General features: G+C 39.6%; 1 protein-coding gene and 2 long non-coding RNA genes across 8 annotated transcripts in view; 2 read left to right on the top strand and 1 right to left on the bottom strand.

Annotated features, from left to right (window-relative positions):
* The window catches only part of LOC126767017 (uncharacterized), a 145,187-nt gene extending 124,322 nt beyond the window's left edge, over nt 1-20,865 (bottom strand). For 4 of the 5 annotated variants that reach the window (XR_007668986.1, XR_007668987.1, XR_007668983.1 and 1 more), the window contains exons 1-2: nt 20,633-20,865; nt 20,071-20,573 (exon numbers count right to left, since the gene is read on the bottom strand). This is a non-coding gene — a long non-coding RNA (uncharacterized LOC126767017). Of the gene's footprint in view, nt 1-19,965; nt 20,574-20,632 lie in introns of those variants that run through there. The other variant, XR_007668982.1, reaches the window with a different exon arrangement.
* The window catches only part of LOC126767064 (uncharacterized), a 448,370-nt gene that overhangs the window by 316,498 nt on the left and 105,929 nt on the right, over nt 1-25,943 (top strand). The window lies entirely within an intron of this gene.
* LOC126766426 (mucin-5AC) overlaps nt 22,712-25,943 on the top strand; it is a 104,501-nt gene continuing 101,269 nt past the window's right edge. Inside the window, exon 1 of the mRNA XM_050484215.1 lies at nt 22,712-22,897. Coding sequence (XP_050340172.1) covers nt 22,867-22,897 — 31 coding nt within the window. The 5' untranslated portion in view covers nt 22,712-22,866. The remainder of the gene's footprint in view (nt 22,898-25,943) is intronic.

The following is a 25,943-nucleotide window of genomic DNA, read 5'->3' as shown; positions in this document are numbered from 1 at the left end:
TTGATTTCGATCGTTCGGTTTGTATGGCAGCTATATGCTATAGTGAGCCGATCTGAAAAATTTCTTCCGATATTACATTGTTGCCTTATATCTCGTCCATTGCAAAAGTTTTCCATACCAGCACTAGATTCCGATCGTTCAGTTTGTATGGCAGCTATATGCTATAGTGGTCTAATATTAGCAGTTCCGTCAAATGAGTAAATACTTGAAGAGAAAATGTTGTTTGCAAAATTACAAAACGATATCTTAACAAGTAAGGAAGCGCTAAGTTCGGGTGTCACCGAACATTTTATACTCTCGCATGATAAAGTGATAATCGAGATTTCATTATCCGTCATTTACATATTTTTCAAATACCGTATTTTTGTAAAGTTTTATTCCGCTATCATCATTGGTTCCTAATGTATGTATATATTATACAGAGAAGGCATCAGATGGAATTCAAAATAGCGTTATATTGGAAGAAGGCGTGGTTGTGAACCGATTTCACCATATTTTGTACATGTCATCAGAGTGTTAAGAAAATATCATATACCGAATTTCATTGAAATCGGTCGAGTAGTTCCCGAGATATGGTTTTTGGTCCATAAGTGGGCGACGCCACGCCCATTTTCAATTTTTAAAAAAGCCTGGGTGCAGCTTCCTTCTGCCATTTCTTCCGTAAAATTTAGTGTTTCTGACGTTTTTTGTTAGTCGGTTAACGCACTTTTAGTGATTTTCAACATAACCTTTGTATGGGAGGTGGGCGTGGTTATTATCCAATTTTTTCCATTTTTGAACTGTATATGGAAATGTATGAAGGAAACGACACTGTAGAGTTTGGTTGACATAGCTATAGTAGTTTCCGAGATATATACAAAAAACTTAGTAGGGGGCGGGGCCACGCCCACTTTTCCAAAAAAATTGCGTACAAATATGCCCCTTTCTAATGCGATTCTTTGTGCCAAATTTCACTTTAATATCTTTACTTATGGCTTAGTTATGACACTTTATAGGTTTTCGGTTTCCGGTTTCCGCCATTTTGTGGGCGTGGCAGTGGGCCGATTTTGCCCATCTTCGAACTTAACCTTCTTATGGAGCCAAGAAATACGTGTACCAAGTTTCATTATGATATCTCAATTTTTACTCAAGTTACAGCTTGCACGGACGGACGGACAGACGGACGGACAGACGGACCGACAGACGGACGGACGGACAGACAGACATCCGGATTTAAACTCTACTCGTCACCCTGATCACTTTGGTATATATAACCCTATATCTGACTCTTTTAGTTTTAGGACTTACAAACAACCGTTATGTGAACAAAACTATAATACTCTCCTTAGCAACTTTGTTGCGTGAGTATAAAAACTGAGGGACTAGTTCGTATATATACAGATGGACAGACAGACAGACGGACATGGCTAAATCGACTCAGCTCAACATACTGATCATTTATCTATACTTTATGGGGTCTCCGACGCTTCCTTCTGGGTGTTACAAACTCCGTGGGAAACTTAATAAAGCGTAATCAGGGTATAATGATATTTTCTGGTAGCAATCCAGCCGCCTCGGTAGCAAATTTTAAGCCTCTGAGCACATTTCCCATATTCAGAAAGACATAACATTTCTTAGTTCCCAATTACATATCCACCTATATTATATTATTACTTAAAATCATGATTATGGCACTTATTCGAATCGATAAGAAACCGTTAGTTCAAATGAGTGTTAATAATAATTATTTATTTATAAACAATACTCGATATAGTTGTCAGTATATACATAGATAAAAACAAATTTATTTACAGTAAAATATATAATGTTTCTTAAGTGCTCTTCTAATACCCATAATCTTGTCTACTTCAATATTTTACACATGTCTGTATGTATATGCTAGTGTATGAGTTTGTATGCGTGTGTATGTGAAAACGCATTGGAGTTGCGGTAACTCAAGGCAGCTCAATTTACTTGAAGACCCGTCTGGTTCCTCAATGCGCCTATATTTATCAACATATGTGTATATGCATGAGTGTGTGTGTGTGTGTGCGTGTGCAGGCACTTGTGCGAATATGAATGCGTCTTTAAGTAATATGAAAATGCAATTTACGTGCAATTGAAATGAAGGCAAAATAAATCATCAGATTAAGGAAGTGCTGAGCGAAAACCCGAACCCGAACTCGAACCGTATTACTAACATTAAGGAAACACAAATGCCAACAACAGCAAAGTGCCTATCAACCATGGCAGCTATAGGGATCTACAATGGAGAGCTATTTTAGTTAACATAAAAATAAACTCGCATATTAGACATGCAGGCATTTGTGCAGACAGACAAGCAGGCATAAGCCATATGTATCTTGAATTCAGGGTTGCCATGTATCAAATTATACTTAAAAAACTATAATTATTAATATGTATATGAGTTTTATAACTGGAGCCATAGATCCCCCTCTCCGAGCCGTTCGATACCAAACGAGGTTTGAGAGAAGGCGACTCCCACACGTTGACTGCAGATATTGATATCATGCAGTTCTGCTTTCTCCAGACTGCATAAGGAAGCGAAGCGTATGGGTCTGGTTGTGAACGAGGGTAAGACGAAATATCTCCTGTCATCAAACGAACTGTCATCGCACTCGCGACTTGGCTCCCACGTCACTGTTGACAGTCATAACTTCGAAGTGGTAGATAGTTTCGTCTATCTTGGAACCAGTATTAACAGCAACAACAATGTCAGCCTCGAAATCCAACGCAGAATAACTCTTGCCAAAAGGTGCTGCTTCGGACTGAGTAGGCAATTGAGGAGTAAAGTTTTCTCTTGACGAACAAAGACCAAATACTACAAGTCACTCATCATTCCCTTCCTAATATATGGTGCAGAGGCATGGATGATGACAACAACTGATGCGTTGGCGTTACGAATTTTCGAGAGAAAGGTTCTGCGGAAGATTTATGGTTCTTTGCGCATTGGCAACTGCTAATACCGCAGTCGATGGAACGATGAGCTGGACGAGATATATAGTACATACGACGAGACTAACATAGTTCGGCAAATTTAGAAACAGTGGCTACGGTGACTAGGTCATGTTATCCGAATGAACGAAAACACTCCAGCTCTGTAAGTATTCAATGGAAAAGGACCTGTCTACACTTGGCATTTTCAAATGGCGCCAAACAGCGAAAAGGAAGAACGACTGGCGCGCAGTTGTAAACTCGGCTATAACAGCGTAAGCAGTGTCTACGCCAATAAAGAAGAAGAAGCTGGCGATGCCCGATCGTATATGTACCTGGCCTGTTTCCAAGTTCGGATTCAGGGTAAGTTAAACTTTATAGGAACAAGTTATTTCTAATCGCGACCACACGTCGACTTCAGCTAGCAAAAAATATATTCCAGTTGTCCACAGGATTTATCGATATCTCTGGTAGCAGTATAACTTATATTTTCTCGGTAAAATATAATATTATATGTCTACGACAACCGGATCTAAGGCAGCGGAATGGACTAAGCTTTATATCCGACAAGAACTCGGTAGCTTTCCTCGAACTTATGGAACAAAAAAATTATAACAAAGTTAAAGCAGCAGATTCTGAGGATTCGAAGACTTTAAGGTCGTCGTAAACAGTTATGACCATCCTAAAGAACAAAAATTAAGAACCAGACAATACAACTTTAAAGATCTCTACCCAATTGCTATGTTTTCTGTGTTTCGGCAACTCGAAGACTCATGAGATACTTAACTTTTTTTATATGTACCTGATAAAATGAAGCTATGGAACCTGCAATGGACTTTTTGACTGGGTGTATCCAGATCTGTTCCGGTACAAGGAAATAACAGGTTTAGAAACCTTCGAGGTTTACCTGCTATTCCTATTTAAATAAACCTACAAGACAGAAGCCTAACCGTCGCTTTCCTAACTTTGTTGAATATAGAGAGAAATGCATTGAAGCCTTTCTAAAAAAATGGCCAAAAAAGCAAATACAAAGCAGGCATCCCTAAATTGTGAGTACGTATATAATTTAGTAGTTCTTTCGCAGGAATATTCGTGGAACAGGGTGTGTGACGGCGGTCTACAAAAGTGACGCATGTTGCCTACACTTGTTCGATAGTTGTAGAACACACACGCATACGAACACATATGAATAGCCATGCGACAGAGCGGCTGGAAGTCATTTCCACTACTGACATGCCAGCATGTCCGCTGGTCAAAGCAACAAGTAAGCAATACAACAACAAATGCAGCAATAAAAAAACACCCAACAACATGTTGCAACAATTGCACAATTACAATTGCAAAGCTATAGACCAGGAAGGAAGGTGTACCCACCGCCTACCCTCCCCCCACAGCAGCCACAACAAATCGCACAACAAAGATGATGGCGACGGCGACGACATAATGGCATAGCTGGGGCCAAGCGTGCTTAATAAATATTATACACGTTGTGGATGTGCAATTCGATCTTGATGCATGTGTGCGTTGATCGCTTTGCTGGCTTTAATGACAAGGCCACTGCTGCCGGTACACAGCCATAACTCATAAGCGGAGTGAAAGAGTTACACACCGCAAACAAGACCAGCAGCAGCAACAACAGCACAACCAGCTGGCGAGGCAGCGCAAGAACAAGAGCAGCTGGCACAACGGCGGAGCTCTGGATCGCATGTGTAGAATGTTGGTGTCCGCAACCGCAGCGAGTAATCGCTGGCTGTCCTTTGAACAGTTGGACGCACTCAACGCCGATGATGGATGAGCACACGCAGTCCCCAGGCAGGCGCGCAGACCTGATTGGCGAGCCGGCTTCGCTGCGCTTGCGTTGCCGGTTCGCTACACTTCTGGTCCTGGATACCATCATTCCGGTGGGCAGTGTGTTTGGTTCGACACACTCGCTTTGCTACCTTGGAATTATGCAATGAATTGCTTGCTGCCGTTGATATGTTGTCGGTAAATATTGTTGTTATTCATACATTATAAATGATTCCGTTTTGTTGCGCTTATTTTTATTACCCACCATTATTATACTGCGGGGCTAAAGTGTTATTTGTCGTACGGAAAGTGCAAAATGAAAACGAAATAGTGTTTCGGTGCTTAGTGACATATGTACGTATGTATGTAGACTTAGAAAAGAGTTTTTTGATCAAACTCCATGACGATTCTGGCCAAAAGTTTAGACAAATAAAATTAACGGTGATCGTAATGCGTACAAAGTGGTACACTAAGGACCGCTATAAAGAACTAAAGAGTTATAAAAAAACAAATTTGGAAAGAGAAGAGAGTTAGGCGGAAGAGAGATGCCTGCTGAGAAGAAGTGTGTTAAGTAGTTTTTAACCAAACTCGTCTTAACTTAAAGAAGAAGAAATAAAGATCAGCAAAACTCAGAAAGGTGACCGTATAGTCAAAAAAATTGCTTCGAGAGTTGCGTGTGTCGAATTTTGGTATCCCTACAAGACTACTACATCCACGATGAGATGTTGACTAAAATATCGGTTCTCTGTCGTCAATTTTAGTTAGGATGATTTGCCACTTTGCAATACCTTTGATTTTTTATGGTCTTTTAGTAAAAGCCTGCGCTCTCTAGGCTTCTGAAGCCATTCCCAAGACTGCCGATGACGAAATGGATCCGTTTTCAGTTAGGAACTGGCAACTTGGTGGCTTTCTGCAAAACTATTTGAGAAACATTTTATGAATCTACAACAGCAAAAACATAACTCGGGCAGCTCTTAATCCACTCGAACTGAACAAAGCCACCGCAACACTAAACATTCGAACTAATGCTGTACGGTTATTACGCGGAAAGGGTTCGAGCAAAAAGACTATCTTCTTCTTTATTGGCTTGCGTGGTTATAGCCGAGTTAACAACAGCGCATCAGTCGTTCTTCCTTTTCGCTGCTTGGCGCCAATTGGTGATTCCAGGTCCTTCTCCAACTGGTCTTTTCAACGGAATGGAGGTCTTCCTCTTCCTCTGCTTCACCCGGCGGGTATGTCGTCGAAAATTTCCAGAACTGGAGCGTTTTCGTCCATTCGGACGACGTGACCTAACCACTGTAGCCGCTATTTTTACTTCGCTGAACTATGTTAGTCTCTTCGTATATATATCTCGTACAGCTCATCATTCCATCGAATGGGATATTCGCAGTGGCCAATGTGCAAAAGATCATTAATCTTCCGCAGAACCTTTCTCTCGAAAACTCGTAGCGTCGACTCATCGATGTTGTTATCGCCCATACATCTCCACCATATAGCAGGACGGAAATAATGAGTGACTTATAAGAGTTTGGTTTCTGTTCGTCGAGAGAGGACTTTACTTCTCAATTGCCTACTCAGTCCGAAGTAGCACTTGTTGGCAAGAGTTATTCTGCGCTGGATTTCGAGGCTGACATTGTTGTTGCTGTTAATACTGGTTCCAAGATAGACGAAATTATCTACGACTTCGAAACTATGACCATCAAGAGTGATGTGGGAGCCAAGTCGCGAGGGCGCCCACTGTTTGTTTGATGACTGGAGATATTTCTTGGCCTTGTTAGTTACCAGACCCATTTGCTTCGCTTCCTTAACCATTCTGGAGAAAGCAGAGCTAACGGCGCTCCAAAGCTGTACTATAGTGATTACAGGGTTTCGTTCACAGCTGGAAACTAGTTGATAGATGTCAGACTACAGGGACAGGAGTGTTACATAAATCGATTTTACACGGCATGCGAAGAGCTAGTAATCAGCTTGCGGCGACTCATGCATGCAGGACATAGGTTTAGTATTTCGGAGTCTATTATTTTCATTTTCATAACAGCGGTCTCTACATTACCTGAATCGACCCGGATTTCAACCAGCCAAGGCCTGTCTTTACGACGATCTAGCACGGTTTGGTTTTGTTTTAGGAGTAGGTCGTGCCTTCGGCATTCGAGTTGCAATATGGCATACGCACACGGGCGCTTCAATATTGCTTTGACCTATCACACTATCCTCATTCGAGACATGATTCAAATTAATATTTTCTTAAGTTGCTTGGCTCATTAGAAAACTAAGGCCAAGCAATATTGCACAATACATGGAGAACTTTAGCAGACGGTTTGGAAATACAGTAATTACTACGCAATGCAACTTGCTCAAGCGCACTTTTTCAGAAACATTGACACCTTTTCGAGAGCAACGAGCACTGGAATATTTACGAGTCCACAACGAAGTGATACAACAAATCCCACAAGCTTGACTCGCCGCCACATATGGCCAATCAATTATGGACGCCAATACAGTTTTTCAAGCGTTAATTGACTTTTTATTACTGATTAAAGTCAACAAGTGCATGCAACAGCCGCCGCTGTGAGACAGACAAAGGCGCAGCGAGCACTAAGCTGCGCCAATTTATAAATCGACGAAGAATTAATTTACTCATTAAGCCATTTGTGGCACAAATGAAATGGGCGCACATACCAGCCACATATGTCAGCTTTGCTGCCACATACGCACCTACATACATATATGTACATATGTACACACATATAGACATTATCGGCATTATTTTATGCAATTCGTTGCATTCTATGCCTTGTTGAATTCTGGGAAGTAATCGCCAAGTATTGATGTGTTGGCCTACATATAGCTCATTGCATATTCCCACGGGGAATGCGACTACTGCCAAAGGAAAATGTGTCTGCTTGTGTCTGTATATATGTGTTGTCGTTTTAAAAGCTTTGCGCACTGGCTATCGGGCGCACAAAGGGAACTGTGGCCAGCGTAGCAACATTGGCCGGTGCGAAATCAATAGCAGCGATTGCCTGTGGCACTGTCAACTCACTTACGTTGCACTTGCGCGGCCAGTGGGTGACAACCTGATAACCGTTATTACAGGCAGCCACTTCCTGCACTCTCCATAAGTTATGTGGTAGAAAAGTGCTCACGAATATTTAAATGTGTGTGTGTATATGTGTGCACTGTCAATGTCAAAAGTTTCAAGTGAAATTTACATTTTGTACGCCGCATGCAACTCTGCGCCATGTGTGGTGACACTTGATACATCTTTCGTGGCTATAATAATAACGATATTCAAATAAGATTGCCGTGCCTTAATTATAGATATCTGAAGTGACGAATTTTGACTGAGTTGAGGTGTCAGAGCTTTCATTCTGAAATTTAATATGGAAAGCTTCAAGCTGACGTGATATTTTAGATAATTTCCTATGACCAATTTAATCTTCTGGAGGTTGTTGAGCATCTTATTACTCGCTTAGATTAGGTTGAGGGCTAACCGAACCACCCAAAAGTAATGGCTGGCTGTAACCCAGCTTTTAGAAGTAACCGATAGATTTACTATATCAAAAAAAGTAATCTTATTAGATTAGCCAACTATTTAACAGCTTGAGCTCTTGATATTATCTTCATAGACACCGAAGTGCCCAAAATAGATCGAAAATCATTCCAAGCATTTTCTGGTTATCATGTTAATGAAAATATTTCAAGATGCTTACGGTTCGGATCGACGCTAAATCCGTTAATGGTCGGCGTTCTCCTGGAAGATTCCGCTTCTAGAATCTTGCTGCCAGGGCTTTGAGTGCCGTTGCTGCTCATGTAGTCGTGAACACTGCTATTGTTATTTTTTCTCAATTCATTCTCCTTTACCCAATTGTTTCTTCCAGCGCATCGTGTGTAAGGGGGCGAGCCGAAATAGACAGGAACGAATGTACTCTCAGAGATCATACTTCTACCCCAGTTCCCTGAGGCCTGTTCTTCACTTTACCAGCCCCGGAAACTATGGACGGACCGGCAATCGCTGCGCCCAATGCACACTCCTTTACCACGGACCGGAGTGGCTGTTAACTAATACACCACGTGGCTGACACCTCAGCAGAGCAAATTCACATAACCCTTTCCATTTCACCTTCTGTGAAGATCCAAGGACAGGCAGTGCGAACGAGCTGTGTATCGGTCAAGATGTAATATCAGCCGCACATAACAGGGTGGGCAGACGCTGACCAGGAAGCATGATGATGTGGGCACATACTATATGTCTAATAGGCGGTGTCGATTTGCCACTGTCACTAGAACTTCAGCGGATCTGCTAGCTTTTGTACCGCATCCTCGACTCCTTTCGCTCATCGTCGGAAATTGCTTATTCGTTTTAACTTATTTCGCAACTGACTTACTACTACAGCCCGTATGGTCTATCCGCGACTTGCCGCCGGATGGTTCATTTGCCGTAACGGTCCTGAGTCAACCGATGTGGCTCTGCACCTAATCGTTTCGTGAATTAAAATTCGACATTACGACCGCTGGTTTGCATAGGAAACGCGGTCTCAATACTGGGACAGACACCGGCACGTTTTTGGACAAACCCAACCGGGCCTGCCTAGTTCTGACTAATCTGGATTGTCAGTATATAATTCCAAATACGATGTCTAACTGAATACTTAATTCTGGTACCATGGCTAGCAGGAAACCTTTGGATTTCGAGGTGGCTATGGTCTTGTCTTAGTTCAATGTGGAGTCGCATTGCCGCCAGCTAATGGACCCAGAGTATGGCAGGGGTTTCAGATGACTCTCGAACCCTACCAAGAGGGAATTGGTGCACATTCCGCCTCACCAATTGATACCAAATACTGCTTTCGATTTTTTGGGGTGCTGATTAAGGCATTGCTTCAACGCCATGATATTAGGCTGTCGTCAGCTGGAACCCACGTTGAACTCACATCAATCGATCCTTTCCATCAACTTCAATTTTCTTATCACGTTTTCCAGAAATATACCATAGTCTACAGAAAATTGGTCTCCATTTGATAGGCGAAGCTAGAATCCCTAAAAGATCTTCGAGGAAAGACGAATACTTAAATAACAAAACTAGAAACGCGATGAAATCGGCGCTTACAAACTTTCTCGTTATGAATTAATTCGAAAATCTACAATATTACTTATTAATCCCCCCGCCTTAAATGTTTGGCATCATCCACGTATCAAAGATCTCTTCCTCTTATAAGTTTGTCAAAGCAACAACAAAAACAAACGAATTGAATAATTTTTGCATAATCTTTATTTGAGCTCACCAGCGTCGTGACGGATTTTCACTCCATTTTCTTTTTTCCCTCGCGGACACTGCTAGATTTTAGACTTTCTTGACACCTGCGCTCAGCTTGTCGCAAAGTCAAGCAGTCAAATGCGGCCACTTCCATTTTTGGCTGCGCAACAATTACATTTCTGAAATTGATAATTGGCTGACACCGCTCACTACGGCACACACACACACACTCATAGTGGATTAAAGATTGGCTGTAGAGTAGCCTGTCACGCGGTGGCATCACACTAGTTTGATTGTCAACTCCATTATTGACAGCTCAGTTCGGCAGTTCGGAAAGTGCGGGTGCCGAATATCACGCCGAATCTTTACTTGTCTCTCCGTTGACACACAATGTGGACACTTCGTAATTGGCAACATTTCAGCAAAGAAGAAAGAGTTGCAGAATTTATGGTATGCATTTCATGTGGCAGACTGATTGATGAGTGTTGAAAATTTAGGATTGACATTTCTTCAATGAACGTTGTTGTTGGTACCAACAAAAAATTAATATATGTAGGTAAGCAAGAAATAAAGATAAGCAGAAAGAGGGCGTAAAGAACATAGACGAGAAAATTCTACACTCCTATTACTTTCTTGTAGACTAACCAATATAATCTAGACACTGAACATCTCGAAACACTCTGCAGTGCAGTCTCAGTAAAAGATTTATAGGCACCTTGGATTCTGTAAAGCAATCGGTCAAGTTGAAGTGCTGCGAGATTTCCGTAAAGAACGCAGCCAAAAAAGTTCTACACAAAACTCTAAGTTAGATGGTTGCTCTAGCAGTGAACATGAGACATATTAAGTTTGAAGATTGGAAGTATTAAGTTTGTAAGTTTAAGATCCGAAAGTAAAGGTCAACAATGTTTTGTGGTTGCCGCATTCCAGTGGGAAATTCACTATTTTGACTATTCCTTGGTTTCTGATATACACCAGAGGAACCATGTTTCGTGCAGGATATGATTCATGTGATTCATGTAGTCTTTTGAGATGCCTAGCGTCTCAACTATGTCGTGTACCTTCATCGCCTTTCTATCATACTCCGTAGCCGCCATTTTTGGGACACCTGGGTATCGCTCATGAAAAATCGACATCCGACTACGTTGAAACTGGATAAACCAATTTTTGCGGTTGTCACCAATGAAGGAAAGCCAGCGTATACTGAACATAAGTGCTCTTCAAATCCCTTGCAAAACAAGAAAACAATCGAATTATAGATTTTATTACTATTTTCCATTCCTAAAATCTCTCAACCTCGCTTCCAAAAACCGCTCAAAATAAAACTACAAGTCGAATTCATAGCGAATTTCAGGAGATCGAGCGGTACTTATTACACAGGCAGCATCAGCTTCTCTTTGTATTTGCACTCTGAGGTTTGCTATTGCCTCCCAAGGAAAACCGGCTATTAAAACAAACTGAAATCGGAGTCGAACCAAGGTCTTGGGGAATTGATCTTCTAAAAATCTAACACTCCAGCACTACTCTGTGTATATATGGTAAATTCATGTTTGAATCCTTCGGATTGTTTTCAACTATGACACTACTAATAATCTGGAGTAACTATCGGGGTTTTTTCGGAAGCGGACAAAAGCTTCAGTTTATACTTTTACTGCGATACAAACTTACAACCTTCCACACTCAAGTCACCTTGATTATGGTAGGCAACAAAACAGAATTACTCGTCCTTGGTTGGTTGGATGAGGCGCAAGAGCGCCAGACATGCATGCCGCACTTATGCCATCATAGGCCCATTGTGCTCACCGTTGATAACCAAATTAAGCCTTATCCAGCAACTGGATTTGGTAAAATACCATATTTTTACAACCACTGCTGTCCAATGTCTCTTAAGTTGAAGCCTTGGGAGCGAGGAGTATATTCCGTTTTTTCATGTTAAAGGCAATGAGAGTGCTCCAGCGTCTCATCATCCTACGCGCATACTCTGCATTCCGCTGAATCCACTTTTGCAGTTTTATGAAGATGGGACCTTAAAAGCATGTACCTTGTACTACTCCTAAAATATTAGTAAATTTCCTTTTGCATAAAAGTAGAGGCTGTTTGCTCTGTCCACCATCAACACTATACAAAGCAACTTTGTGGTATGCCCTGTGTTGCTAATGTTCCAAGGGCTGAGATGTTCCTGTAAGGTCAATCGTTTCAAACAACCCTTGAAGGAGCTGAATGCTACGGGGCAACTGTGGGGGATTGTGTTCCCAGCAGCGTCGGCGAATATGGAGATTTTACCGTTGGAACTGTCGGCCACAGAACCATTGGTCATTGATAGCACCAAAACCGGCTCCAATGCCCTAAAATCATGACCCGGCTGCAAGCATTGCATCATGCTTCACTTGAATACATATCCTCTAGATCCTTTGTTGATGTCTTCTAATTCTTTATTGGCATAGACATTGCTTACGCGGTTATAGCAGAGTTTACAACCTCAAGGCTGTTCTCTTCCTTTCATTGGGGGTGTGTTTCACGTGGCGGATCCCAAACCCAGTCCACAACCCTGGAGAGAGATGTTTCGCCTTCTAACCTTAGCTCACCTTCAAACGGATTTGTTTTTGGCTTTGGGATGATTGGTCTAAGACCGGAAGTCGTGAGATGCTTGAGACATATGTCAAAGACTCGTTTCTGGCTATTCCCAAGTGAATGACGGGGAGAGAACTTTCCTCACTTGTGTGAACTTCTACACATGACTACATCCTCTTTGTTTAATGTAGTTTTCATCATAGATTTCTTATTCGCGGTCGGATTGTCAATTTAGTCGAAGTTTATTAACAAGGTAGGAATAACGAAGATTACCTAAAGAATCTTTGTTGATGTAGTTTTCATATCGCCCGTAATCCCCAGCAAGCAAGCCCATCGCACCTATTTCAGGGGATTAATGCGGCACTTGTTCGCCATCTGCCACACCACCGCAACGCATGTTACTATTAGACAGATAGATGTCACCTCGCTTACATCGAAAAAAAAAACGCTTCAGCCCTGAGGGATGAGTGAGCGTGAAGAAGATCCCCGCTGAATATAAAATTCTAATTGATCGCCCAAACCAATAAAAAAAACTCTAAAGATCATCTCTCAATTGGCATCACAAATTCATGATTACATCACTTTAATATTAAGAGCCACTTCAACACAGCCTTTCCAGCCTTTTGCGCAACACCAAACGCACGACTTTGCTTGGCCTTCAAACGGCACTGCGTCGGTCCGTTGTGATTAATACATTTTTGCATCGCGTTAAATCCAAAATAAATAGCTTGACTAAAAACACTTCGGGACGCTTATGGCACGGCCATCACACTACTTAACATAGGTGTTGCACATGTCAGACGGAAAGGCGTGCAGGTGGCACGTAGGCAGCCCGACAGGCAGGCAGGCAGGCGGTTCAAAGCGAGGCGCTCCATGTAATGCATTGTAAACATGCCAACGCGTCAATGAATGCCACTTTCCGCATGCGCATCATTTTGCAACTTGCCACATGTGTTGATTGAAGCTAACAACAACAACAGCAACAAATGCAACGGCATGCCGCACAACTCCAATTTGCCGGGCAGCCAGTCAGCCAGCCAGCAAGTGCGGCTCGGCGAACCAGTTTGCCAAATGAAGCAACTGAATTAGACGTTCCACCGATTGGAAGCAATTAAAACGCGCTATCAACCGCCATATACGGTGAATTACATGCGAATGCACACGATCGTATTAGCGGCAGCTAAGAGTTGCCGCAACATGTTGCAGCGCTCGTTGCTTATCTTTAATGAGCAGCGACATTTAATTGCTATTGCAACACCAGTAGCAAAAAGTGATATGACAAAATGAAGCGTACACATTTAATTAAAAGTTACAAGCTCGTAAATACACACATACATACACACATGAGTACACACATACATACCTATGTATGGGTGTATATGCTTGTTGCAAGCCAAAAGTGGAAAAAATGTGGCTATGCGAACCAATTTTAGATTATGAGTTATTTAATCGATAATAACACTAAGCAAGTAAGGTATGCCAAGTTCGGCCGAGACCGAATTTTTTCTCGCAAATTCTGACAATTTCTCTAAAAGATATATTTTGGAATGAATTTTTATAAAAAAAAAACTTGCCTTTGTAATATATGTATGTATGTATATTCGCTTGTCGGCGAGTTTAGTGACCGACAATTTTCGCAGTCGGCTTATTTTATAATATGATAAAGGAGATATAAACCTTTTTGTATTACTTTATGAAGTTACTTGATTTATTATTCCAAATAATCTTTCTCAAATCAATCGGAGAGACCGAAATCGGTATATCCTGGGAGGCGTAAGAGGAGATATTCCTCTTCTTAAACTGGCGTAGACACCGCTAACACGGTTATAGCCGAGTTTACAACAGCGCCCCAGTCGTTCTTCCTTTTCGCTGTTTGGCACCATTTGGAGATTCCAAGTGTAGCCAGGTCCCTTTCCACCAGGGTTTTCCAACGGAGTGGAGTTCTTCCTCTTCCTCTGCTTCCCCCGGCGGATACTCTCAGAGCCGGAGTGTTTTCATCCATTTGGACGACATGACCCAGATGACCCAAAATTGCCGCTGTCTCTTAATTCGCTGAATTATTTCAATGCCGTCGTATATCTCGTACAGCCATCGTTTCCGGTATTCGCCGTTGCCAATGCGCAAAAGACCATAAATCAACCACAAAACCTTTCTCTCCAAAACTCGTAATGCCGACCCATCAGATGTTGTCATCGTCCAAGCCTCTGTACCATATAGCAGGCATAAGAATGATGAGCCACTTGCAGAGTTTGGTGTACTGTCAACTTGCAAATTAAAAAATTTTCCCTATTTTAATCCGCAGGACCAAACTAATTTTATGAAGGTATCTCTCAAGGCGACCGGTCACCGAAATCTGAACGGATCCAGATTTTTATACATCAGAAGATCTCAAAATTAGTTTGGGAAATGGTTTTTGCCGTTACAACTTACATAATAAGAGCAGGTACATTGTTCCCTTTGATGTCGGGTCTACGGAACCGGTACGGAACCAAATTTTTTCGAATCGAAAGACGTCAAACTAGTTTGAGAAATGGTTTTTACCGTTAGAACAAATACAAGTAAATTTTTCCATGTACCATAGAAGTCGGGTCGATGAAACCGGAACCGCCCAAATTTTTTCAATTGAAGAACCGCACACTAGTTTGAGAAATGGTTTTTACCGTTAGAACAACAAGTACTAGTAAATTTTTACATGTTTCCCGAAAATCGGGTCTACAGAATTGGAAGGGACACAGATTTTCACTATTCATCACCGGACCTAAAATTAGTTTGGGAAATGGTTTTTGCCATTACAACAACCACAATAAGAAATAAATTTTGCATGCTCCTGGAAAATCGGGTCGACCGAATCGGAACGAACCCGAATTTTCATAGAGCAAAGGGCCAAATTATTTTGGTAAATGGCGAAAGTCGGGAACCAGAACGGAGCGGGATTTTCATGCAGCAAAGAACCACAAAATTAGTTTTGGAAGTGTTTATTGTCATTAAAACAACCGCAAAGTTGGGTCTACGGAACCTAATTTGTATGCACGAAAGTACTGCCAACTCAGCAGCAGTCTACAGAACTACTTTGGGAAATACACGATATATGAAGGAGTAAACATAAACCGATTTCTATTCCGCCGCGTATCGGGAGCATTACTATTTCTAAGTTTAATTTCCATAACTTCGACGCTAGCGTTATCTATCGTAAAGCAAGTGAAGCTGATGCAATGATAAATAGCGTAATATGAAAAGTAGGCGTGGTCTACGGTCCGATTTTGCAAATATTGAAACAGTTATGAGCTAACGTAATCTCAATCTAATTATCTCCACCTTAAACCGCTTATGAAAAACCGTTAGTTGTACAAAACTTGTACACACCCGACTGCGCGTTGTTGCAACAAGCAAAAGTCAACAATAATATCGACAGTTGTCCGACTAGTGGCATTACAGATGTTAACAAGAGGATCACTGCGACCAACTGCGATAACAGGAGCCATAAGCAGTAGCTATATACTAAAGTCAACCTAGTCAATGTAGATATGTACAAGTATATATAAAATGCCTAATAAAAGCCGACGCCGCTACTCGACAAAGTTGACACACGGCGGTAAGCTATCGTAAATATACACACATCCACTGATCTGCTGTTTTTTTGTTTTGTCCACATTTCATCCACTCTTAGTTTTCTTCTTTTTTGCCGGCTTGTCCGCCTGTATTTGGTGTTGGCAGGATTCTTCGCGCTTACCTTAATGAATTATTGTGGCGACACTGCCTCGACGTTGATCATGGTGATCATGTGAATCCATACTGACAGATGTACCGGCATGTTCTCAGTGTCGTCTTTATTTCTTTTGCCTTTCTTCGCAGCTTTCGCGACGCAACTTCGCTGTCAGTTAAGAATGCAAGCGATGCGCGGGCCGCGTACGACGCATCACGTATTGTGACAGTGGCATTAATGTCCAGACCGGCTGCTGTTTGCAGTTTATACCAGAAGGTGATAAGAAACTAGAAAACAAAAATAATCAGATCATGGCTTGATATTCTTGATACTTTGCTGTCGTTACGTAAGAGACTGATTGGATAGATTAATTTGGCCAGCAGATCTGTCGGGATGTATGTGTGGTATTTGTATGTATTCATACACAGCAAAAGAGCTTTACTTTTCTTCTCCTAACCGGTGGTGTGTTTGGAAAATCTGGGCTAGATTTTAAGTCCAACTATCGAACCACTTCGATAGCAATTCCATGCCGATTTACAGTTTTCTCCATGACAGCTCTTGGGCCTAACTCAAAATAAAGTTAGAAAGCTCCAAAAGAGAACTGTTTTTAGATTGTGGTACTTTTAATTGTCGGATCATTGATATCGAAGTCGCCTAAAGATATATTAGAGCTTGTTCAACACCGTTGGCCCTAAAGAAAGTGAGTCTTCCAACTTATGAGTTTGGAGAGGCATTAAGAAAAATAGTTAGGTATGCCGAGATTAACAAGAAAAATGCGACTTTAAATAATTAATTAAGTAATTCAGCTCCTAAAAATTCTTTGGAGACGAATAGTTCAAGAACCTGCTAATTTTTACTATTAAGGATAACAGCAACCTGATGTACGTTTCATCTGTCAAAGAACATCGGAAAGCGGTGTCCTAACTTGCCTTTATCCTCCTGATCTGCATCCAGATCCACCATATGGGGGCTGAGGAGGTTATGACCGTCTAGTAACGATCGTGGTCGTTAATGGAGTGAAATAGTACAGACTATCAAACACAACACCCAAATTTTTGGGATTGTTTACTGTCATTGACAAGAATTTTGGGGACTAATCTATATTCCTTCGATCAGTTGGTAAGTGTGGTCGCTGTGAACTTAGCAGGGGAGAGGTTTAGATAATTCATCCCCCGTTAATACTATGCAATTATTAGCGTATGATTTCACGGAAATTGTCTTTGGTAGAGGAGGGAATTTCGAGATAAAGAAGTCAAGCAGTAACGGGGAGAGGACAACTATCTGTTTAATAGCTCTTTACTTAGAATTTTGACCTCGAAACAATATGGATGAGATATTGTATGATCCGCCTCCTCAGCCCTGGAAAGAGCGGGAATCAATGACTAGCTAGGCTTATATAGAGTGTAAAAGTCGGCAGTAACAAGGTCTCAAGTGTCTTCGCTACTGAGGAAAAGATAATTATTAGATACGAATGCTAGCCTAGGTTGGCGTGTTTTAGTAGTGGAACCATTTTTTCATATACCGGACATGCGAAGAGTGGTCGACGATATATTGTTGTTGTTGTTGTAGTGAGGACTATGTTGGGGAACTTTAGATAGATAGATTTATGAGGTAATGCACTGCAACCTAGGGTCTATTGTGCCCTCTCATATATCAAATGTCTTCCCAGAGTCCCAGCAGCCTGAATAGTTCCAGGAGTTTGCCGGGCGGTACTGAGGTGATGTGATCCCTGCTGAAGTAAATGGAATCCAGGGCCTTAAGCATTTTACCACAGATTGCTGTACAATCCAGGATTAGGTGTGCTGGTGTTTCCTAATCCAGGTCGCAGAACCGGCAGTTAGCACAAGAGACCATGCCCATGTTGGACAGGTGCTTCCTGAGCTTGCAATGCCCTGTGTAGATCGCGACGAGGAGACGGAACTTGTCACGGGGGAGGAACTTTACTCCCGTCGAACTCAGGTACTTGAGCAGCAACAAGTTTACTGGATTTATTGGATTTATATAAATTGGACTTTTGGCTAACATCTTGAACCCGTCGGTTTGACGTTTTGCGCAACTGTTGGATAAAACGTTTTTTCCCTGTCCGTCGCTATATAAATTGCCCGAAAAAGTAGCTCTCGAAACTCTTTGGGTCACAGAAGACATGACCATCGAATTGGATTTGAATCCGGTCGTCATTTCTCCTCGATTCGCGATCTTAGATAAATAGTTGTTGTTATTGTGGTTGTAGCGACAGAATTCTGCCGAGTTGACAGTCGTTGGCCGGATAAAAATTCGAGTCCGTTCCGGTTACGTGTACCCCACTGTTGTAGGAACCCGTTTGCCATAATATGGCCTTGCACATAGACAATTTCTATCCTCCTAGGAATTCGTTAGAAAATTCTTAAAGTACTGTAAACCGCTTTCAAGAAAAAATTGTTCTAACTGTATTTGCTTCCATAAACTGACATTTTACGATGCTTCGGTTTCGCTTCCTTTGCGGGTGACCGCAGGTGACAACGACCAATTAGTGTGTGCAGTTAACTAAACAACTTCCAATAAGATGATTACAGATTACTGCCAACAGTATAAAACATGACAAAATACCGTTGACTTATAATGGTATATCATAGAAGAAGTTTTTGCATCAAAAAATAATTCAGTGCATGCATTTCAATTTGAAGTTCAAACTTTTCGATAAAAATTAGTTAAAACATAATTATTTATAAAGAAAAATAATAAAAGAAATGTATAGACCGAAATATGCGGCAAAATATACTTCTACTTTTAACTTTCCATAATTTTTTACATCACCCCCAATATCTTATTTCTTTTATCTCCTTTCTTTTTATTATCTTCCTTTGTTAAAACATAAAAAAACCTACAAATCGCGATGCGAAATGTGATCGGCTACTTTGTGGTACCTTATATGATTCTCCATACACATATGTGCATACTACGAACCTACTGCAATAGTTGACTTGCCACAATAAGGCCCCAGGGACGCCACTATATGTCAACAAAGTTATGACATGAGCTGAATGCGCACACACAAGACTTTGCAAATAGAATAGGCGGAAATTGAATACCACCGGGAACCGGTAGCAACTATCATAATTTGTAAATATGCATTGCGGCAACATAAACCTGCATATTTGCATAAGAGCGCCTACAGGTATGCATACATATATATTTTATAACCAAAATATGTGTGTATATTGCGGCCGGCGCAACTTTGTTGCCGATTATGCAAATGTCGCCTTACAAGGCATTAAAAACCAAAAGTGCGCTTGCCTAGATTGAGACAAACCTTGAATACTACAGATCCTTTAAGGTAAGCGGCAACAATGCACTTGAGCTTTTGGGTTGTCACTGCTGCCATTGCTCAACGAAATTATGACTGCCGAATTCGGCTAACACAAAAGCACAATGAAACTCCGACAGCATTATGCAAAGTGGCAATAAACTTTTCTTTTCAACTAATCTAATTTATCGCACGGGACATCCAATAATGCGCAAAGTTATTTGAAACATGAGTTGTAATTCACGTCATTATATTTGATCGGCGATTTATATAAGGACGCCGGCAAAGTTTAAGACAACTGAAGATAATACAAGGATTATCTCACATTGCCGAGAATGTAACATATGTATATCCAGTCCATTGAAGCAACATTACTTATTTAATAATAAGCTCTTTCCTCATCATTGTAAATAATTGATTCATGAGAGATAGTAGAGTTTATACGCAATCAGTAGTTTGATTAAACCTCCAATCCACTATATTACTTGTGTATACAGAAACATTTTTGCTTTATTATTGTACTGTTTTCATAAATCCTACCTTGCGTAATAATTCTTGAATCCAAAATTAGTGCAAAAGAACAGCTTTGACATGTGGACTATTTGTGAAATCCTAAAATTATTATGAGACCCAAACTTTTCACCTTCTTGTAGAGAATCTTGTCTTGCTTTTCATATAGCTCATGTATTCATTGCTTATACAGATTCTTAATATTTACAAACATATTTTCTAATGTTTCTAGAAAAAAGGAGATCTTTTTAAGAGCTGAAACAAATTGCCAGATTTTGAATATGAGCACACGAAATGAGTTTATCTAATAACCTACTAGGAGCTGTTTTTTTTAGTTTTGAAGCAGTTTTTCCGATATACGTTTGAGTACACGCAATGTTCTTAACTATTGGACAACTATTTTTCTCAAAATTTCTTTTATCAAACTGCCACAGGTTTGCATAAACCAGTTAAAATAATTTTTCATATCCATAAAGGACTATTATAAAGATGCTTTGGGACTGCCTTCGTTTTCATATTTGACAATTTTTAGTCTGAAATGATTAAAAGAATGTCATTTAGTGCATTAAATATCAGGAAACATCAATCATACCTTTAATTTTGCCTAATAAGTAATACAACAAATACAACCCAATTGGAAACAAGACCAAGACCTTCTTCGACATTATTTTTGTACACCATTGCTTTCTCTCCAAGAGGAAAAATCTCGAAATACATTTGCGTATATACTTCTTTTAAATTATTTTAAACGTAATTTTGAAATAAAATTTAACTTAGCAGTCATAAATCAATATTTGTTGACCATTTATTTATCATGAAGTTAGCTGCAAAAATTCGCGGTATTTTTACATATGTAAACAAACCTATTCACAATAGATGCTCACTGAAACTCAATTAAAATAATACGCTACCTTTTTTATGTTATTATATATAAAAATACAATCTTATAGTGAATATTGTTCAATCCAAAAATATACGAACTTCAAAAGCATATAATTTTAAATATGAACATTTCAGACACTGCTCAAAAATATCTCACAATTCCCATAATTTAGTCACTATTGCCAACCACACTCATATGAACCACAACAAGAGACAACATCTGTCTACATTTCCTCCTTCCATTTCCACTTTGTTGCCTTTCGCACTACATTTATCACCAGCCTTGCCACTTTTGGGAAGAATTGATAAACGCAATTTAACTAAAGTAATTTTAGTAATTAGGTAATCAAACAGTAAATTAGGTACTGAATTTATAAACTTAAATAATTTAGAACTTTTTTCATTTTTATCAAGATTAGTATAGATAAAAAATAATATGACATTTCCACCACACCATTCCGTGGTCATAGGTGGCAGCATCAAGTCTGCCACAACGGCACGGAGTTGAAAGGCGACTGGAAAGACGTTCCTCGAAAGTGACGATTTTGTGTGAATTAATAAACTATTTTTAATTAGAAAAGTGCATTAAACATTAGTTAAATGTGTATTATTGGCGTAGTGTCATAAACTGTGTACGAAGATAGCACAGGAATGCAATCAAAAGTGTTTCAGTGAAAAGTGCCCACCGCAGTTCCTTGTCCGTTTCTATAGTCTTGCAGTGTGTCTGGGTGAAAATCAAGTGTTAAATTTCTATAAAATAGTTTTATTATAACAAATAAACGTAAAGCGTTTACATTTTAGCGCCAAAATACAGATTTTGAAGTTTACCGCATACGAATAATGTATGCTGTGAGCGTAAAGTGAAATTCTTTAGCATCGAAAATAGTAAAACTGCAGAAAAATACACTATTTGCGCTCGTTTGCTTTGGTTTTCTTCTCTATCATAGAAATAAATGCATAAAAGAGACGGGAAAGTGTACGATGCGCACTAGCCATCGCCGTCATCGCCTTGATTTTTCACTAACATTTCATGTTGAGAAATCACGAATGCGAATGTAAAGTGTTAATGCATAAAAAACTACTAGACAAAGTGAATTTTGTTTTCATTGTGAACATTGAACGTTGTTGTTGTGTGTGGCGAATATAACCATTCACTTTGAACGGACTGCCAAAATTTTCTACACATGACATTTCCACCACACAAATACAAATTTCTTTTGTTCGTCTACGACAAAACGACGGCATCGAAAAGAAACGAAGGTTGCATACCGCGTTTTGTGTAATTGATGCAACAACTGCATACAATTTATTCAAGCAGAAAAAAGTGAAAATATTAGCTACAAATAAAAAGAAGTGTATCTACGAATTACAAAAGTGTTTATAATGTATGCAAAGCGCATAGAGCACAATTTGAAAAAATGAAGAAGAAACGAAATTATAATTTCTCAACGCCGCCGCTAACTAATATCGTATTTGCCTTTACGTTTCCCATAGCCGTGCTTCGTTCTATAATCTGAAAAGGAAAAAGTCTGTGATTTTCGGTATCGTAGTGTTTTTTCATGTTTTCCCCTCCGCGCGCTGAATCCTTCCTCCAGCAACACTGCGTGCTGCCCATACGCAACACAAGTGCGAGTGTGCCTCCTCCCCGCTTATGCACCTTTCGGTTTAATTATATGTAAATGCTATCACATGCCTGCTTTACGTTTATTGGCGCTACGAAACGTGAAATTATTATAGACACCCAGTGCATTTCAAATAATTGTGAAAATGTGTGTATGTATGTAATTAATTTTGACACCTAACAACGAAAGCTATAACCAAGAAGTCAGTTCAAATGAAGTAAATAATACACACCTCACTACAGCAACAACAACAACAATTCAGCGAAGTTCACACTCGTAGTCATCATCATTTTTCCGCCGAAACATTTAAAAAAAATCGCCAATGAGTCGACGACAATCGCTTGATCGACCAGGTATGCCAATGTTGTTTATATTTATTTGTTTGTTTATTTAATTGGCTGTGTAAAATGCTATAAAATTAGAAAAACATTGCAAGCGAAGGCGAATTAATTGATTAGCACATAACAAAATACAATTTCCCCACACATGCCTATTCCACCACTTAGCAGCTGATGGCTGTATTTTTCCATTTATTCGCAAGAATGCAGGTAGCAAATGTGAAAAAATAGCTCAAAATAAATGCATTGAGCAATGTTGCTGAATGAAGTGTGGTGAATTGGTTGAACAAAGGTAAATATCTCTGCCGTAAACCACAAAAGGGTAAAAGTAGTCGTGGTTGTTTACGTTATGAACTCGTGCTGGTTGCTGTTGATTTTGTTTTGTGGCAAGTTTAGCTTTCAAACTAGGGCTTAAAATCGGGGAAGTTATCTTGATGCTGAATTTATGTAAATGTGAAACTATTGCGGCAACTCTTTTGTATCCAATTTACATATACATACACATACTACTGGGTTTTTACTTTTGTCATATATGCATAAATTGAAAATGGTTTATATCCAATTTTGCATATTCATATGCTTTCTTTATTAAATATAATACGTATAAATTTTAATATATCGACTTAGTTACAGTGTCGTAAAGATTCAAATTTACCTATTTAACAAAGCATAAGATACATACATTAATAAAAACAACAAGTATTTACTCCGCTTGGCAATTTTCGGAAAGAGAAAGTGCTGGTGTTGTAAATATTCAAAGGTGAGGAGCAATAAATTGATAAACGCGAAAGTAACTTGCGAAATTTATAACAAAATAAACTGGCGGGAAGCAAAATCTGAAGCAATCAAAGTTATTGGCTAATTAAAATTTTTGGACTGTCGAACATTGATACATTTATTAGTTTATTTAGTAGCAAATTCTTGACCTAAAAAAAATCTTCTTTTATATTCTTTCTACGCGCATTGTAAATTTATCAACAAAAAAGCACCACTTATCTCACAATTATTTTTGTTTCCACCGCCTATTCCGCAAACTAATTGACTTCTAGTGCATATGACATCACGCTCGCTGGACACCAGCATTTACAAACAAATAGTGATCATCGTGATTTGCATTTTTCTATATCGACTACCATTTTTGACCAACTCATTGGCTACGTTTTCTGTTGGCAGTCAACCAGACAGATTGCAGATCACCGTTATCTACACATATCACGAAATTTTTGCATTTTATCCACCGTGTCATTGTGTTGCTTGTTGTTGCTGTCGCTGCTGTTTGCGGTGTTGTCGGTAAATTTTTCGCATTCGTTTGTTGCGTTGCGTTGAAATTGTATTGACAGTCAAATGCCGGTAACTCTGGCTGCTATTTTAATTGTTGTTCTCTGTTTTCTACTCTTTCTCTTAGAAATTTGCCATGCCCTAGCACTTTGCAGCGCAAAAAGTTGCCGTGCGCCGTGTTTGCGGGCATAATGGTTAAATGTGGATACATACACATCCGTTTTATGAGATACATAATTTAATATTTTCTCATGTATATTTGTTTATGTGTTTGTTTGCATTTTTCTCGCAATTTCTCTGAAATGGACGGTTCAAATAAACCACAAACGAGATGATTGGGAAATGAACTTTCCTTGTGAAATGTCAAACAGCACAAAGCACTGACTTGTCAAAGTTTCGTCGGATTGTAAGCAAAAATAAAAGAGCAACATCAACAAGAAGAGCTTAGGAACTAATTGGCAAAGGTGATTAGCTTTCTGTATACATACTATACAATTTTTTGGTCTTGATAAAGGTTGAGCTGTAACTTGAAATGTGTCGGTAAATATGAAGAAATGTACGTTACGAATTAAAGTTTTGCGATTATCTGGCGGTAGTTTTTAAGAAAATTCATTGTAATCCATGTTGTTGTTGTTATAGTGGCAGAAGATATTCCCCAAACATGCAGGTGAAGTAAAACAGGCTATTGGGTTAAGAGAATGTATGTAACCTTCTTCCGGCGTATATCGTCTTCGTATAATATCTGCCTTAATTTGGATTGACATAGCCATGTTTGTGGCTACACCAGGTGGTTTAATAAAATTGTATATGCTGGAAATATTATTCATGACTGGGTAAATTTGGAAAGCCTATAAAGCGTTTCTCTAAACCCTACCACTTCTCGTAATGTGTGAGAGATCATACTTGCTGTAATATGCTTGAATCCGAGCCGCCTCCAATGAGCACAGTAGAGCTTTAAACACTTTCCATGATCCTCTAGTAAATAACGCACTTGGAGTCAAACCACTACCCAATGCAGACGAAGGGCTCGATTCGCCTCGCGAATCTAGAGTTATTTTTGTGCAACTTCGTTCTGAATATCGTATCAGACATACCAAATATACATATGTCGTGCGATGACAACTAACTTGCTTTTACCACAGGGATTAGATAATCGCTACAACAACAACTCTGGCCCAGCTGCCTCCACTCATCTAACACCTCTCTATATGTACATATATGGTCCGAACCCGTTGAAAGAGCACCTGAACCTTACCATCCAAGCGGGACTTAGAAAACGGTTACAAAAACAACGATACAACTGTGTTATACTTCCACTTGTATTCTGTTCTTTTCCAAAAAGGTTTCAGTTTTTGTTTCGGATCAAAATTTGTGAAGTATTGCAAAAATTAAAAAGGCTATATCCACTTTCCGTTAGAAACTCCAGTTTTTTTACCTGGTTTTTGAGGAGGCGTTTTACATAAATTAAATTAATATTAAATAAAATTAAAAATATAAAATTTAAAACACTTTAATAATCGGTTACTTATTTTGTAAAATTTTGGAGTTCCTGATTTCGTAGCCGATCTCCAAAAGGACCTCCTGGAAAAGGTGTCTGGCGGTGGCTTAGATTTTTCTTCATAAAATTATCTCAAAACCAGAAACCAAAAAAAAAATAATTTTATAAAACCGGCAATGATCGAAGGACTTATCAAAATTAAAATTTTGGAAAAAATTACAAATATATCCGAGAAGGTCGTATGAAAATTTCAAGCCGATAGGTCTACCTATTTGGGAGAATTTT

The sequence above is a fragment of the Bactrocera neohumeralis genome, chromosome 2, assembly GCF_024586455.1.
Source record: "Bactrocera neohumeralis isolate Rockhampton chromosome 2, APGP_CSIRO_Bneo_wtdbg2-racon-allhic-juicebox.fasta_v2, whole genome shotgun sequence".
Lineage (NCBI taxonomy): Eukaryota > Metazoa > Arthropoda > Insecta > Diptera > Tephritidae > Bactrocera > Bactrocera neohumeralis.
This window is presented reverse-complemented; position numbering and strand designations above follow the sequence as displayed.